General features: G+C 33.1%; 1 protein-coding gene across 1 annotated transcript in view; it reads right to left on the reverse strand.

Moving 5' to 3' along the window:
* LOC129229637 (WD repeat-containing protein 75-like) overlaps positions 1-18467 on the reverse strand; it is a 91084-nt gene that overhangs the window by 12036 nt on the left and 60581 nt on the right. Inside the window, exons 12-16 of the mRNA XM_054863991.1 lie at positions 16844-16989; positions 14321-14507; positions 10569-10660; positions 9317-9403; positions 3029-3192 (exon numbers count right to left, since the gene is read on the reverse strand). Of these exons, the coding sequence (XP_054719966.1) occupies positions 3029-3192; positions 9317-9403; positions 10569-10660; positions 14321-14507; positions 16844-16989 (676 nt within the window). The remainder of the gene's footprint in view (positions 1-3028; positions 3193-9316; positions 9404-10568; positions 10661-14320; positions 14508-16843; positions 16990-18467) is intronic.

The raw sequence follows: 18467 nt of genomic DNA on the forward strand, positions 1-18467 counted from the left end.
TACATAAAATGCATTTATAATTTATACATGTCTTTTACTGTAAATTTTCATTGTGACACTTAAACCAAAATTTGTGTCTAAAAATTTTATGAACTTCATGTTTTCATGAAATATTTAAAGCTTTTTTCAGGGGACAGTAGCAGAAGACATCACAAATCACTGTCCCTTCCTTCTAGGCATTCCTTTTAGGAACGCCACTGCATACAACATACACCTTAAAACCTCTGATCCTAAAGGTCATTATAAAGATGATCTAAACCAGTAGTTCCCAACCTTTTTTGGCTCATCGCCCCTTTCGGAAGTTAAATTACACCTATGCCCCCCCCCCCACGTTCTTCCCTTAAAAACACAAATTAAATGGCGCTGATTTTAGTGAAGATTAATGTTACTGAATGCCTAATTTTAGTTTAAAGCTTCAAAAAGTGCACGATAAAGCAATAATTAGCTTTAAAACTGAATTTTTTATTCTTAACCCCTCCCCCCCCCCCTCAAAAAAAGAAGAAAAAACGTAATTTGAAGTGCTCTAATTAACCAACGTCATTTACATACTTAGAAAAAATAAGAATACTACTTTTTCAGTAACATGCTTTTTTTTTAAATTGAAATCCGGAAAAATTAAAAACTTTTAACTGTTAAGATTTGTTCTTTTTTACCTTTTTAATGGCTGCCTTGTGCTTGATGGAACTATGTTAAAGCTTTGATGTCTGGCTTTATATTAGTGAGATTTAATCTGAGGTCCCCTTTGAGGCAGATGTCCAATCTATTTCTTTGCTTCGTGAGAAGCTGCACTATAGAGCTAAATACTCTTTCAACTAAACATGTTGAAAGGAATGAGATGAGGAGCTGTTCAACTTTTTTCCAAAGTTATGGGTAAGTACCCATAAGCTTCACCCAGGCAAGTTCGTAACCGTATTGCTTGAAAGTAATTTTTGATTCACAATCAAATTTCAAATCTATAAACTCTGTCTGCAAAGAGTTTTCCAGTTCATCCACATCTTCAAAACTAAATGGGTCTAAAGTCCAGTCAGGAATTTGTAAGTTGATCAAATCTGCAAACCTTGATTCCATGTTCTTTTTTCTGATCAAGGTGATCAATAAAAATTGAAATTTTTTCTTCAGCAAGTTCATCATCCACAATTAAACTTTTTTTTAGAGTCAGAAACAGGATAAATTCTTTACGGCCAATATTTGCCATGTGGATTTCGAATTTGGCAATGAATGCTGAAATTATGCTTTTGGCCTGGATGAGGTTCATCTTGTTTCCTTGAAGCTTAATATTGACTTCGTTCATTTTTTCAAAAATATCTGTGAGATACGCAAGTTCCAATTTGCGCTGTTTCAAATTCTCACTTAAAGCAGGATCATGCAAGTCGAGAAACTCAGCTATAGAGTCGAATAATTGAAAGAAATGGCGCAAACAGTTTCCCTTGGAAAGCCATCTCACAGACATACGTAAAAGCAAGAGTTCGAATTTTTCATCATTTTCATGGCAAAGCTCTCAAAACAGGCAATCTTTGAGAGAATTAGCTTTGATCTTGTTATTACCAGTAATGACTAATTGTAAAGTTTCATGTAAACACCACTCAATTTTTTTGCAGCCAAGTGTTGACGATGAATGACACAATGGATGGTAATCACTTTTGGCACTTCTTTTCTGAAGTGTGCAAGAAACCCACCACTTTAAAAAATCGACGTTCCTTTTGTATCAGTATCCTCAGTTATCTCTTTCAGCTCATTAATAAATCTCACGTAAGCTAATAAAATAGCTCTGTTATCTGTCACAGTTGATTCATCAATCTGTAGTGCAAATTTACTTTGTTTCAAAACATTTATGAGTTTGCAGTCAACATCAGCAGCCATTTCATCTATTTTTTTTGGAAACTTTGTTGTTTTTTAGGGGGGGGGGATAGACTTATCTTTTTACTGGAGCCCTCACCAAGCAAAATTTCAAGTATTTTTTTGGCAGCCGGTAGAATAAGAGATTCACCAATTGTATGTTGCTTACCACATTTTGCTATCAAAAGAGACACTTCATAAGAAGCAAGAAGCCCTTTGTCAAGATCTGTTGCTTGTCTACTAAGTAATTCACCCGCCTTTGGCCGTTTATCCGCTTTGTTTTGAGGTCTTGAAAATAACTAAGAGGTTTATTTAATTTGTCACCATGTACTCTTGACAAATACTCTTTCATTCGTGAGGGCTTTATCGCTAGAAAATGTTTTATCGCAAAAAAGATAATGCGGAAACTGCACATTTTGCGGTGACGTGACAAAACCAAATTTTAAATACTCTGCTGAATACTGCCGGCACTTCTTTTTCGAATTCATATCGAACTTCCACACTACGAAACATGCACAATTAAACAGAAATTCACTAAATTAAACCAAACAATAGAATTATGCGCTGAAGCGCTGATTGCAAGATTCTGAATGACGACTGATAAGTAAATGCAAAAATCCATTCCTACACATATCCATCCACTTTTCAGGTGTTAAATATGTGCAGGTGCCAACGGTCAGACAGTGCTTACAAGATTTTTTTTTCTTCTTCGTGAAAACGGCAATAAAATAAAATATACTATTTTTCGCTTTTGGGATTTTTTTAAATCCAAACAGATTTGATTGAGCTGTACATCATACATGCCTTATTTTCTGGGAACGACCCCTTTCTTTGGTTTGACCTGCCATATGCTTGGTTCAGTATTACACAACATAGGTATTCTGAAAGATATTTCTGAATTGCGTACTGATTTGTTTTAATAAATATAGTTTTTGAAAGGTAAAGAATTTCCCATTACCAGGTATCCGAATACCGGTCGCCCCCCTATCGCCCCCCCAGGAATTTATCGCCCCCTAGAAGAATTTGATCGCCCCTTTGGGGGCGATTGCCCGCAGGTTGGGAATCAGATCTAAACACTCCATTGCTATTTCTTTCATACCATCTTACTAACGGTTTTCCTACTCTATCTTATGTTATACTCAAAAAGATAAAGCATAAAGGGGCAAAAAGAAAAATAATAAAATTTCAGTACCTGATCTTGATCAAGGAAGAACAATTGAGATTTGCTGTGGAAACAAGACATTTCTTCATTAATGGAATCTGGAATGGGTATGAAAAGTGCAGACATGATCGGTTTTTCTGATACCTTTTCTAGAGAAAATACTGGATGAGGACTGTTTGGCTTGAAGATGATCACTAAAAGAGAACAATATTGTTTTAGACATTTCAATTGTAAATCATCAGGGTTTAAGCAGATGAGAATTATCTTATAGTCCATATATAGACTTGCCATTTGCAAAGAATATTTTGTACTTCAGTCAAGGCTGCACCCAGAGCAAGGCTTTACCGGCATGCGATACCCTCTGAAATTATACAAAATAGTACCACCACTTGCTCTGACACATTTCCAATATGGGCTGTCCCCCCCCCCCCAAAAAAAAAAAATCTGGGAACAGTCTAAGCTACAGTGAAACATCTCAAAAACAATCAGCCTCTTGTTTATTTAAAAAGTGGTTCAAGTGTCTGCTTACTTTTCTATATATATTTTTTCTTTTTCCCCAGCAGTGGTACATTAAAATGTTTTTCAGAGCATGATTAGTTTCAACTTGTCAAAATCAAATATTGCCATTTAGCACCATACCCAATTTAGTCCACTAAATACCCCTGAGAATAAATTGAATCACTGTTGTTGCTAATAAACAATAAAATACTCACTAAAGATACTCTTAAATCGATTTTTAACTTGTAAATAGCATCTTTAATTCTGAGGAAAAACAAAAAAGATTTTTTTTTTCAGCATTTGCAGCCAGGCTCGTGCCAAGCCTGATCGGCGCCGTCGTGCAAATGTCTTTTGAGAGCCTTTATGCAGTGCTGTCCGGCGAAAATATAGTTAATACCTACAAACAGGTTTTTTTTAGACAAATATGAAGTGGGAAAAAAAAGTTTGGCATTTAATTTATTTTTTTTTTAAATGTGCAATGATGTGTATTAAATTTTGGATTACAGTGTTCGTTTTTATTTCATATCTAAAAGTTATTTCCACTTCAATAGCTCCTCTGATATGCTAATGCGTTTTGGTTAAAGAAAATATTTTAAATATCAAAGTTAATGCCGCTCTAAATATCTCTTTAATCTCTAATTGATGAATAATTAAACACTTTTATGCCTGTTAAAACATGACACAACAGGGTACTACTCATTATATTTCTAAATTGAAGCATAGAGGGTATTCCACCTTAAAATCAGAAACTGAAATCCTTTCCGGTAAAACTAATATTTCTAAAATACGGAATCATTAAGAAGGCACTGAATGTGATTAATAAAACAAATTCATCTTCCATACAAAAAGTCAGTAATCCAACGTCAGAAAGCACAAATATTTGAAAAATATTGCAGACACGTGTTTCGGTGTTACAAGGAACACCTTTTTCAATGCAAAGAAGTGTGAGCTTCTGGATGAAAAGTCATCCGAGAAAAGCAACACCGTGGAACAGGAGATAGTATAAATATCAAAAACTAGAAATTAAACAAAAACAAAAAAGATAAAATGACACCTGGAGGCAAAATTTATTATATAATTCCATCAGGAAAAAAACCGTTAAGTAATAAATTTTCCAAGAAAACCCATAAACAATGCAAAAAGTCCAAAAATGAAACCACTCTGAATAAATTAGCAATAAATTTGCCAGCGGGAAAAACTATGTGTGAAAGCAATGTATCAAATGGAGAAATGCATTTAAGAACAAAGTGAAGGATAAACATATTGGAATTAGTTAATCACAAAACGAAATAAGAAAGCAAAAAATGAAAAAAATAAAAGTAAGAAATGTACGACGTTTACATAAAAAATAATATAAAAACTAAACCAATTTTAACAAAGGAGTCCACACAGAAGAAAAATAGGGAATTGCAGTAAGATCATTGACTAAATTAGAACGGTTCCTCAGGATGTGGAAAGATTCCCAGAAATCAAGATCCAACGAATTGGGGCATTTTTGGATAATTTGATAAGAGTTAAAGTCAAAAGAATGATTTGATTCCCAACAGTGCTGGGCAATACTGGATTTATTCAGCTGTTGTTTCCTCACATAGTTTTGATGTTCTTTTAACCGAAATTTCAAAGAACGGCGGGTCTGTCCGATGTATCCGAGTCCGCAATTGCAAACAATTTTATAGATCCCACAGCAATTAAGAGGATGAATAGGATCTTTAAGAGAAGAGAAAGAAAGTTTATTAATAGGAGAAAATACCACTTGGAATTGGAATCGCTTCAGAATCTTAGCAACCTGAAAACTAATACCAGGGAAGAAAGGCAGAACAACTAAATTCTTAGTGTTAAAAGTTCTATTAAGAGCAATATTTTGAGATTTTCTGCAAAGTTTTTTATAAATGGAATCAACTAAGGTGGGCGGATAGTCTCTATCAACAGGAACAGCTCTTAAATAGTTGAGTTCCGCATTAAGAAGCTCAGGTGAGGAACAAATTTTCATTGCACGATAAACAAATGTCTTGAAAGCTGAATATTTTTGATTAGGAGGGTGAGACGATAATCTATGTGGGGGTAATGAAACAGCAAAAGGTTTGCGATAAACTGTAGTTTCAAAACCGGACTCAGTTCGAGAAACGAGAACATCCAGAAATGGAAGGCAATTATTCTGTTCTTTTTCACAAGAGAATTGAATATGAGGATCAATGGAATTTAAAATAGATAAAGCATCATCAATGCTTAGTTGATCGGGATTCATAAGAACAAAACAGTCATCAACATAGCGAACATAGAATTGAAACTGTAGTTTCTGAAACAACTTGAGCTCAAAGTAATGCATGTAAATATCACTAAGGATGGGGCTAAGTGGGTTTCCCATTGCCAAACCATCCGACATTGTATAAAATTTAGCATTAAAAACAAAGGAACATTGCTTTAGACAAGTTTGAGTAAGGAAAACTAAATCCTCAATTTCCTTAGAAGTAAAATGAAATTCAGACAGTCTACTCTGAAGGCATAACAATGAACCCTCGACCGGAACGTTCGTAAATAATGAGTTCACATCAAAAGAAGCCATAAAAGAATTATTTGGAACGCAAGTCTGAATTTTTTTGACAAAATCGATAGAGTTTTTTACAGTGAATACATTATGACTCATAAGAGGAGAAAACACAGAGACTAAATATTTTGCAAGTTTATACGTTCCGGTCGAGGGTTCATTGTTATGCCTTCAGAGTAGACTGTCTGAATTTCATTTTACTTCTAAGGAAATTGAGGATTTAGTTTTCCTTACTCAAACTTGTCTAAAGCAATGTTCCTTTGTTTTTAATGCTAAATTTTATACAATGTCGGATGGTTTGGCAATGGGAAACCCACTTAGCCCCATCCTTAGTGATATTTACATGCATTACTTTGAGCTCAAGTTGTTTCAGAAACTACAGTTTCAATTCTATGTTCGCTATGTTGATGACTGTTTTGTTCTTATGAATCCCGATCAACTAAGCATTGATGATGCTTTATCTATTTTAAATTCCATTGATCCTCATATTCAATTCTCTTGTGAAAAAGAACAGAATAATTGCCTTCCATTTCTGGATGTTCTCGTTTCTCGAACTGAGTCCGGTTTTGAAACTACAGTTTATCGCAAACCTTTTGCTGTTTCATTACCCCCACATAGATTATCGTCTCACCCTCCTAATCAAAAATATTCAGCTTTCAAGACATTTGTTTATCGTGCAATGAAAATTTGTTCCTCACCTGAGCTTCTTAATGCGGAACTCAACTATTTAAGAGCTGTGGCTGTTGATAGAGACTATCCGCCCACCTTAGTTGATTCCATTTATAAAAAACTTTGCAGAAAATCTCAAAATATTGCTCTTAATAGAACTTTTAACACTAAGAATTTAGTTGTTCTGCCTTTCTTCCCTGGTATTAGTTTTCAGGTTGCTAAGATTCTGAAGCGATTCCAATTCCAAGTGGTATTTTCTCCTATTAATAAACTTTCTTTCTCTTCTCTTAAAGATCCTATTCATCCTCTTAATTGCTGTGGGATCTATAAAATTGTTTGCAATTGCGGACTCGGATACATCGGACAGACCCGCCGTTCTTTGAAATTTCGGTTAAAAGAACATCAAAACTATGTGAGGAAACAACAGCTGAATAAATCCAGTATTGCCCAGCACTGTTGGGAATCAAATCATTCTTTTGACTTTAACTCTTATCAAATTATCCAAAAATGCCCCAATTCGTTGGATCTTGATTTCTGGGAATCTTTCCACATCCTGAGGAACCGTTCTAATTTAGTCAATGATCTTACTGCAATTCCCTATTTTTCTTCTGTGTGGACTCCTTTGTTAAAATTGGTTTAGTTTTTATATTATTTTTTATGTAAACGTCGTACATTTCTTACTTTTATTTTTTTCATTTTTTGCTTTCTTATTTCGTTTTGTGATTAACTAATTCCAATATGTTTATCCTTCACTTTGTTCTTAAATGCATTTCTCCATTTGATACATTGCTTTCACACATAGTTTTTCCCGCTGGCAAATTTATTGCTAATTTATTCAGAGTGGTTTCATTTTTGGACTTTTTGCATTGTTTATGGGTTTTCTTGGAAAATTTATTACTTAACGGTTTTTTTCCTGATGGAATTATATAATAAATTTTGCCTCCAGGTGTCATTTTATCTTTTTTGTTTTTGTTTAATTTCTAGTTTTTGATATTTATACTATCTCCTGTTCCACGGTGTTGCTTTTCTCGGATGACTTTTCATCCAGAAGCTCACACTTCTTTGCATTGAAAAAGGTGTTCCTTGTAACACCGAAACACGTGTCTGCAATATTTTTCAAATATTTGTGCTTTCTGACGTTGGATTACTGACTTTTTGAATTTTCAGCACAAAGGTATTTATTCGTTATTCGTTATCATCTTCCATAGTTCTTTCAATGTGCAAATAATTAAAGAAAAGAGAGGGGGGGGGGGAACTAGTAATTATTGTCAAGTTGCTGCTTTTTGGAACTTAACCAAAACTGATGTCCACAATATTCAAATATTACGTACAAGGAAATATAGTATTTTTCCATGTATGATAACATTGTTCAAATTACCATGAACAATAGTGTGAAATAAAAAAAAAAACATATTTCAAATTACAATACATTATAACCTCAAAAACCAAAATGGGGAATGAATTTCTTGCTCCTCATATGCTCACTCAGACATGTGTAATAGAGACATACCGAAATAGGCTCCACGTCAAGAAGAAAATAGCTAATGTATATAATAATTAGCATCATGTGTTTTCACTGTAAAAAATTGCGCTTTTTAATAGCATATTTAGACATAACAAGGCATTAATGTTTCCTTTTGGATAGGCAGCGAGTGGGTTGCTTGTTTCAATGAGCAGTGTAATTTCACCGCCACAATTGGATATAATCGACCCTTGGTAAACGCACGGTCCCGCAGGTCTAGGGACCTGTGCACCACAGTTTTAGGGATACCAAAATAGGGTAAATTTCTTCTTCCTTTTTTTTTGGAAACTTCCACGTGAAAAATGTGGAGATTATCTTGGAAGAGGGGCTCCAAATTTTGCCAGGGCTTGGGCATCACTTTGGCTTGATCTAGCCCGGATTTAATGAAAAGTTCATTTTTATTTTTTGGTAAGGGAGATTCTCCCAATTTTTTTTTGGAGCATTTTTGAAGGGAAGAGCTTGGAGCCTTTTTGACTCTGGCGTCGTTGTGCGCCTCACGACCTCGAACATAGGGACAGCACGGCCCTGTTTGCAGCATACATATTTTGTTTACTTTTCTATATTTAGGCATGCCTACTTTTCAATATTCTGTGAAGAATAAAAATTTATTGCTTGAACAGTAAGGTCTTTTTTTACAATGTTTATCAATGTTTTAGCGCACTACACTGTACTTGTATTTAGTTTCTTCAGTGGAAGACCAAAGCTGTCTTTGTTTTTAATCACAAACCATACTTAATTTAAACTATGATTTTTTCAAAGAATTTTTTTTATGATTTAAACAAGAATTAATAAAGAGAAAATTTAAATCGGTAATTAAAAAATGAGCGCCAATAATGTGTCAAGTGACACATATTCAACAATCGAGCTTATATAAAAGGGGAAAAAAAGTACTATTTCCTATGAACCTGTAGAAAAGAGCTATTTTATGACTTAAAATTTTAATTTAGACTTCTTTGGATTTTTTAAAAGTCAAATGATTAAGAAATGAATGATTAAACATTTTGATGCAACTTTAAATACAAATGAATGTACTATTACAGATCATAAGAATAAAGAATTTAAGAAAAATAGGAAAACTACTTACAGTTTTGATCTTGCGTGAAAGCAGCAATGAGACCAGAGATGGGGTCAAGAGTGAAGGTTTGAATTTCGGAATGCACCAGCCAGGAAACTAGAATTATATATAATGTTACTTATTCAATCATCTACTATTATGTGCATGAACATATTATCTATATAAATAAAACAAAGAATATATTTATATGTGTGTATATGTGTATGTTCCCTATACAAATCCACAGTTTACGTCGGATCTCAACCAAATTCGGCAGGGAGGTACTTGGGCACCCGAGAAAGAACGTGTGTGGGGGGGGGGGGGTAGGTCAAACGCCAAAAAAAAGCACCAAACCGTTCAAATTTTAATTTTAGGGCCCGAAAATGGCATTAAATGGCTCTTTATACCTGAAATAATTATCTGATCTGTTCAATTTTTACACCATTCGAAAGCCCACAAAAAATACCCACAGAGTTCATTCACTTCCTTCGAATTTCAAAAAAAAAAAAAAAACAGCTGTAATATCACTGGAAAAAAAATAAAAAAGCACTTTTAAGTATAATGGAGCTCTATTTTCATATCGGAAACCTATCGTTTGCAAGATCTCATTTTAAATTAGCGATCTCATTTTAAATTAGCGTTTAGAAGGTTGCCACTTTTTTTTCTTGGTTGTGACTAAATAAAATTTTGTTTTTATTTTGAGGTAAAAATTTCCCCTGATTATTATTTGGCGATTTAAATTCTTTCTGTTTTTTAAGGATTTTAGTTGTATTTATGGAGAGTTGTCTTTAACTTATTCGGGAAATTTTGATTTGCCGTTTAAGAATGATTATTTTGACAGGAAATTTTACAGCATTTTTTTTTCTCTAATTGAAACGCAAATGTTGAACATGTGTCACTTGACATAACTTTTATTTTCCAGGTACACTGTGTGAAGCTGGGCAATGCAGCTAGTGACATATAAAAAAGGAACTAAATTATCCCTACTCAACACTTGTCCTTTTTTTTTTACCATTACTGTGATTTTTTACAAGATAACGGCAAAGATGTCATGAAAAAATAAGGCTTATTTTAACAGCTGTTTGAACTTTGTTAAACATTCTTCAGAAGTATATTCTTATTAAGAGACTCAGATTTCTATAGGCATTCTATCAAAAACTTGAATAAATTTGAAACTCACGTTCCTAATACAAAAACAAAAGCAAGAATTTAGAAAAAGAAAAAATGAATTTTAGAAATAAATTAGAAAAATCAATGAGAAATAAGGAATCAATTTTCATACTTGTCAGATTTAGGACATTCCACACTACTATTGATGCACCATCATGGCAAATGAGGTAATGAGAGCAGGTGCCCCTTCCAAATGTAAGCTGTCTGGAAAAGAAAAAAAAAGTATACTTACAAACACTGACACATTTAACATTCCCCTACAAGTGTATTTAAAACCCTGAGACACAGAAATGTGTTGTATAATTCAGTCAAATGTATTTTCATGTTTTGTATTTTTAATAAAAAATTTAGCATTGAGAAAAACAAGAAAAAAAAATTGGAATTAAAAAAAAAAAACATACTTTTTCATTACATCATTAAATATTGCAAATGGTGGGAACTTGAAAATCCGAGGTAAGTGGCGCTCAGCTCATCTAGGATTACTGAAAACTCTGAGTATCCGAAAAATTCTTCCAGATTTAAAAGTTACACTACTTGGAAAACATAAGGTGGAACACCTTTTACTTCCTTGTATAAAGAATAGTAACTATTGTCTTCACAAAAAATTTATCACACAAATTTCAACATAAATTTCCTTTTTAATTGAGACTAAATGAATGTTGACTTAATTTTTCTTGATATCCGTACTCATTTATGTGTGCAAGGCAACCAAAACATGCATTTTGACTGAGCCTGAATCTATTTCCACGAGTTTTGTCATGCCGTCTTGTATCAATGTGCGCCCATGTGCATGTATGCATCTTGGATTACACAAAAACAGTAAGTTGTAGAAAGGTTTAAATTTCCTCGTATATGCAACTTATGTGGTGTCAAGTTGTGTATATCCTTTTTGATTACAATCAGATATTCGAAAAGGATTTTAACATGTTCTTTGTGACAAACTAATGTCAAATTTATGAATTAAAGTTATTATTTCCAAGCCATCTCTTATTCTATATACTGTAGTCGATGAATATTTGGTGCCACTTAGGGAGTATTGTTGTAACCAACCTCTCAATGTATTTTTATTATTTACTGTTCATAGATAATAAGTTTTACAGCAACCAAATATTTCTATTATCAGATTTTGATGAAAACCAAATTTTGTGTTACTAAAAAATAACTTAAATTGTAAACGAAGCACCTCGGATTAAGCAGAACCTTGAACTTTCGAGACTCTAATGTACTACAGTTGAATCTTTTTTTTTTTCTTTTTTAAATTCCAAAAACCTTTTTTTTTTAAATACAAAATGTCAAATATTCTAAATGTTAAAAATCAAAACAGTACACTTTCCTTCCCTGCCATTTTCTGATTCATCTCCAAAAAGTTGGTTCCTTTTGATAGGTATCAATCATCATCATAGGCAGCTGGTGCACCAAAAAAGTAGCAGGGATGGTCAAAAAAGTGTGGGGTTAGGGAGATTTGCCCCAGAAGCTGCTTTTCTTTTTTTCTTTTGTAGAATTCGGTTGTAAAAGACTTTTAACATTTATAATGATATTATTTATTACATACATGATTCTATTATGTATATGATTCTTATATTTTACCCTAGTTCATGAAACTAACAGGACAGGGATTGACAAATTCCCTATGAAAAGAGCCAAGCAAAAAGGTTAGGAGCCAGAATTTATGTTTCAAAACTTTGACAGTTTTTACTGCAAGACATTGTTTTTCTGTATTTTTTTCAAATTACTTATAATAAAGCTCAAAGTCCTTCTGTCTGGATGTCTGAAGTATGTCTGTAGGATGTCTAGATCTCTGTGACGCGCATAGCCCCTAGACTGTTCGGCCGATTTTCATAAAATTTGGCACAAAGTTAGTTTAGCATGGGGGTGTGCACCTCGAAGTGATTTTTCGAAAATTCGATTTTGTTCTTCTATTTCTATTTTAAGAACATTTTCCGGAGCAAAATTATCATAAGATGAACGAGTAAATTACGAAATTATTGTGACGTGGAATGGGAGAGCGAATGAACATAGCCAATTGGCGAGAAATTCGTCATCCATTATTTGTAAATATACAAGCAAACTGAATGACCTATTAATTTTCAACTACGGGCAAAGCCGTGCGGGTACCACTAGTTTTTAAATAAAACAAAATGAACAGTCAACTGCAAAATAATAACAAACCTGCTTATACAATTTGAAGCAATAACATTTCTCAAAAAATAGTAAAACTAATGAAGGAGGTGGTGACGGGAGGGGGGGGGGAAGCATTTCACTCATAACTAATACAGTAAAACCTAGGTACAACAACACTTTCAGAATTAATACAATCATATAGTGAGATTGATTGTTGCATGAAGATGCAACATAAATTTGATTTTAAGGACAATTTATATCTGCTTTAATATGCTACTCAACATTAATGTAAAAAAAAAAGATAACTGCTTTTGTTTACAGAATTAATTCTAGATTTGTTACCAAAGAGCATTTCGCATGACAAGGCAAGACAATATTGATTTTTCCTTCTTCTACTGACAAATGCTTGAAATGGAATCATCACTGCTGAATAATAATTAATAACAATTGTAAAGGCTAAAATTCAGAGTGATGTGGGGGAACTCATACCATAAGCTTACAGATCTTCTTCTTGAGTTATCCAGGATGAAATACACAAATCTTGAAGAAGAGTCTAAACCACAAAAGCTAGAATGAAACATTTGGATTTTTGCCTCTGCACTCATTCTTCAGAAAAAAATATTTTAAAAAATCCAAAAACCTTTTTTAAATTTGACTTGAATTTTTTAAACTTTTTCTATTAAACCACAAAGAATGTGGTTTAATAGAAAGTCAATTTAACCCATCACATCAGCCACTTTTGAAAGAAATATAAACAGTAAATTGTACTTTGAAAAACAGGAGAATAGCAGCAGATCTGTGGATCACAAAACAAGAGAAAAAAACCGGGATGTTTTACACTGAAAAACAGGAGAAGAGCAGCAGATTTTGCACCAGAAAACATGAGAAAAAACAGCATTACATCGAAAATATTTAGACTTAGCTTATTTTATTAAGTATTGTTGCACAATAAATTTTTGTTTTATTTTCAAAAGACACTACAATGGTTAAAAAAAATTTGAATACAATTTTTAATGAAAAAATAAACTAATTAATTAATATCATTTACCAGCAATTTAATAAAGCATTACAATTAAAAAGCAAACAAAAAAAAAAAAAAAAATCAAAATATAGAAGAAGAAAGATTACCATTTTTTTTGTCAGAAGAATGCGAACAGAGACTTACAGATGGAAAGAATGGCAAAACAACCAAATTCTTTCTGATGAAGGTTCGGTTAAGAACATTAGTTTCGGATTTATTTCTTACTTTACTGTTCCGCACAAAGGTATTTATTTATCTTAAAGTACAGAATTGTATATCAATCTAGCAGTGATGAACAATATTAAAGTACCAAGATTGATCATTTGAACTTTTTGTAAATTTAAAAATAATGGGAAAAAAAGCTTTTTTCATTAAGGGCAATTTGTGCAAATTCCTATCATTTTTGTTTCACTGGATCTCTCAAGAGCGTAGCAGTTTTTACAAATAGTTTTAGTTAAATTATGTTTTGAAGCGGAAAAAAAATCACTCTTAAGCATGCAATCAAGAGACAGTCCAGAAACGCCAAAAGCTCCAGCAAAAAAAAAAAAAAAAAAAAAAAAAAAAAAAAAAAAAAAAAAAAAAAAAAAAAAAAAAACAGTAGCTTCAGCAGGAATTTACTGTATAGAATACTTTTTCACAGGGACATAGAAATACTATTGTTATATAGTTGGAGAGTGTTGCAGCAACGTTTTTTTAGTATGAAGTTTTAGAAAGCTTCTCACTTGATGTCTCCTTCTGACTTGTCACTATAGAGAACTTCTTTGAGAGAAATCTTGTCCACAGTCCAGAGTGTGGCAACGCCGCTGAAGGCTACAGCCATCACAGAGCCTTCTTCCGAGAAACAAGCGTCTCCCACCGGAAGATCCCGATAGCATCCCATTGCCTCACATGTCCAACTTTCTTTGTCATCTGTAAAGAATTCATTCTTGTCATGTGTTATGCAATTAGTTTCTCAGGAGCAGCGGAGCAGAAAATTTCCCATTCTAGTTATTTCCTCAAAAATAAAATGTTTGTGCAAAATTTCTTCAGGCTGTATTTGTATCATATTTAAAGGATTATTGCCCAGGGGAACTTTGTGATCTAATGAGTTATTCAGCATAAATGTGTTTGATATGCATGATGAAAAAATTAACTCTATAAATGATGTGATTTTGGTCTAATTAGTAGCCAAATTTCTTAGACAAAAAGCTAATCTACAAAAATGAAATGGTTGAACATAAAATTAATTTTATATTATAACATTTATATTATTAATTTTATATACTTAATACAAAAACAGAATAAGATGTTTCTATAAGATCTCACACTTTTGCTATGGTTTATACTTGATGGCACAGTTTTGGCTTGAATTTGGATAAATAGAACACAAGTTTCAAATATGTTTATCATTTTTCCAAATATTATTTGTAGCAAAGATTGATCTTCAATTTGTGCATCATAAGAAATCCTTAAGATAGCGAAAAAGCATTAAAAAAGGAACTCAGGCTGGCAGCAAGTAAGTTTTACTATTTAATTATAGTGAACATTAGAGTAAGTCTTATAATGCACTTTTTTTTTTTAAGTTATAATTTCTTATGGGGCATTCTTTTGATGAAAAAAAAAAAAAAAAACACACACTTAAATGTTTTCTAGAAATTGAACAAAATTTAAGGGTTGCTACAGTAATTAAAATTGCAGTATATCTTCAATTTAGCAATTGTAAAGTGACTGAAAAAAGTTATTAAATCAAAGATATTGTTAAATCAAGGAGCATAGACACTTAATACAGTCAAATCCGGACCAGTGAACTGTATCATTGAATTGAGGAAATCTTTAAATCAAAGTTATACTGCATGTTTATTGTGAGAAAATTACGCTCATTATTCAATTTTTATTTTCAAGATATGTGTTTTTCTCCATCCAAAGGAACAAAATGAGAAGGGGCCCCCTGAAAAAATAACACCTTTAAAAATAAGAGCACTCTGGTGAACAGAGCAAAATCAAAGGGTTAATCTCTAATTTTATTTAGCATGCATTACATTTTAAATCAGACGGAGACCTCAATTCTTGGCCTGCCCTTGGTGCAATTTTAGTTAACAAATTATAATTACAAAAACTATTGCTATTGATTGAACATATGAAGAGTTCATTAAAAATACCATTGCATTGTACATTGGAGAACATTTAGTAAATTTTGTTTGCAAAGTTTAAACTGAACCCTCTATTTTTTTAACATGAATTTTAGACATTAACATTTTAATATGCTAAAAAAAAACAAGCTGATGTGTGCATCACATGACTTACTTCCTTTTACTCCAAATTAATGTCATTTTCTCATTATTGGCAGTTTTAATGTGATTCAATAGTTTACTCTCTAAATATCACCAATAGTGGCCAAATTGAAACCAGATTAAAAAAAATTTTTTTTTTTTTAAATCGCCAAATTTGTTGCCAAGTTGGCGACAAAACCTGGCGACCAAAAGACTAGCGATATATCGCCAAGTGTCTGCCAAATTATAACACCACTTGAGTTTGCATTGAAATTAACAATGATTATCCCCCCCCCCAAAAAAAAAGCGTGAAAGACCCCCTTTGAAGCATACGAATGCAACCAAAAAGAAGGTGCTTAATTAGACCCCACTAGGAGTCGATGTACCAAATTTCAACTTTCTACGACATTCCGTTCTTGAGTTATGCGACATACATACGCACATACAGACGTCACGAGAAAACTCGTTGTAATTAACTGGGGGATCGTCAAAATGGATATTTCGGATATCTGTAACATTCCTAGGCACAAATCCACGTGTGGTCAGGATGGGGAAAAAACTCAACATTCATTTGGGGGTGAGCAAAATGGAAATTAAGGCCGATTTTTGGGTGAAAATTTTTTTGCGAATACAATACTTCCTTTTTTGAAAAAGGAAGTAAAAAGACTTAACCAAATTTACTCAACCTGCAACAGATGATATAAATTCTCTTAAATGACGAGACATTACCAGCTTTTGTATATTCATTATATCCTTAGGGTTTTGTAGAATTGAACAGTTTTAATTCCTGAAATGCCTTATTTATTTTGTATGCTAACATTCATTTATAGTTATTTATTAAAAACTATACCTCAAAATGTGAAACTGACCTATTTTGATACATTTGCTTTTCTAAACAAGGAATTTAACTTAACTAAATAAAGAATTTTTAGTAGCTTCCAAAGATAAAAATGCTAAAAAACGAAAGACATTCTGAAAGAAAACTGAAACACTTACTGTCAAGTGATTTGAGACTCCAGACCTTTAGTTTGCAATCATTGCTGCAAGTGACTGCCATGGGAGATTCTGTTGTTAGAGGGCGAAAAACAATGCAATTGATGTCTTTCTCATGAGGAAGGATTACATTTGTATTAAGGACAAAGCTGAAAAGAGGGGAAATTATCAATGTATAAGTGCACACATTAATTGATTGACATCATGGGGGCAAGTTTGGTTACGTGTTCAAGACAGAAAATATTTTCAGCCCCCAAATCCCCTAAGCATGCTTGCTTAAGGAAAAGTTTATGTGTATAAATGTTGTAGATTTTAACTTGCCAGTTTTGGAATCTGTGTTTGATTTGAATTTTAAGCTTTTGACATTTTCTAACAACATGAACTTAGTTTAAATTGTAATATTTAAGCGTTTTGATATCGTAATTCCAAAAACCTAAAAACCGCCAATAACGGGTGGTCTGAGGGTTCTAAATCAGAATTCAGAATTTCAATTCAATCAGTTCCCTCAGAAATTTTTTTTTTAATTGAAGTCCAAAAAACACAATGGTAGGCCATTTTGGTAAAGTTCAAGGAAATGAGGGGTTCAGGGACTCTCTTACATCAATTTTTTCAAATTGTTAGTCCCAAAATCACAATATCAGGCGACTTTCAAAAATATTAGAGAAAGAAGGGGGGGGGGGGGGGGGGACTCTGGACTCTCCCTGAGATTGAAGTTTTAAATACGAAATTCTACTCCATCTTTCATAATGTTTCTACGCTTTTGAATGCATTATCGAAGGGATGGAGTTCAGGAACTCTCCTTTGGCAATTTTTTCCAAAATTGAAGTTTAAAAAACGCAATTTTAAACGATGTTGGATAATGTTAGGAACAAAAGCGTTCAAGGCTCCCGGCCATTAGTTTTTTTGCCAATTGGTAAACATTTTAATTGCAGCAATAAAATTGCTTGGGACATAGATTTTCCTTTTTGCAACATAAATCAGTTCTGATCAGAAGGTCCTACCCAAGGAAGCGCCAACAAACCACAGAAAAGAAAGAAAGGTGGGGGAAGGGTATGGGTGACTAATGATAATGAACGGGCACCGTTCCCCCACAGTCTTCATTAGAAAAAGAATTCTTTTATAAGATAGCAGATGCTGAATATGCTGATAAGATGCTGAAATTAGCCATAAAAAACCCCCAATTCAGTGAAGTAGGTAGATTTTCTAAAGGAGGTACACTTTCCGATATTCATTAATTAAAAAAAGTAACAGGGGAACTGAATCCTCACCACAGGGAAGGCTCCCGAATCACATCCCTCTTAAGAGGCTCAAATATAGTCTTAAAATGGCGTTTTAAAACATTTCACCATTGAAAAATTTTTGGAACCGAACTCCTTCCTCTGAGTTAACCACAAATATTATAAATTGGAGTTTTAAAGCTTCAGTCAGGCCAATATTTTTTTCTAGGAACAGTACCCCCCCTTACGTATATACATGACTTATGACCGCCTAAAAGTTTTAATACTTTAATTTCGGAAACTTTTTGAAAGAAGCTTCCTCCTCCCTTCCCCCTTAAGTCATCCAAATATAGCCCAAAACAGAGCTCTTGAAATTTCAGAAAAAGAAATATTTCGGGCTGGGCAGCGGA

This window comes from Uloborus diversus, chromosome 9, assembly GCF_026930045.1.
Source record: "Uloborus diversus isolate 005 chromosome 9, Udiv.v.3.1, whole genome shotgun sequence".
Classification (NCBI taxonomy): Eukaryota; Metazoa; Arthropoda; class Arachnida; order Araneae; family Uloboridae; genus Uloborus; species Uloborus diversus.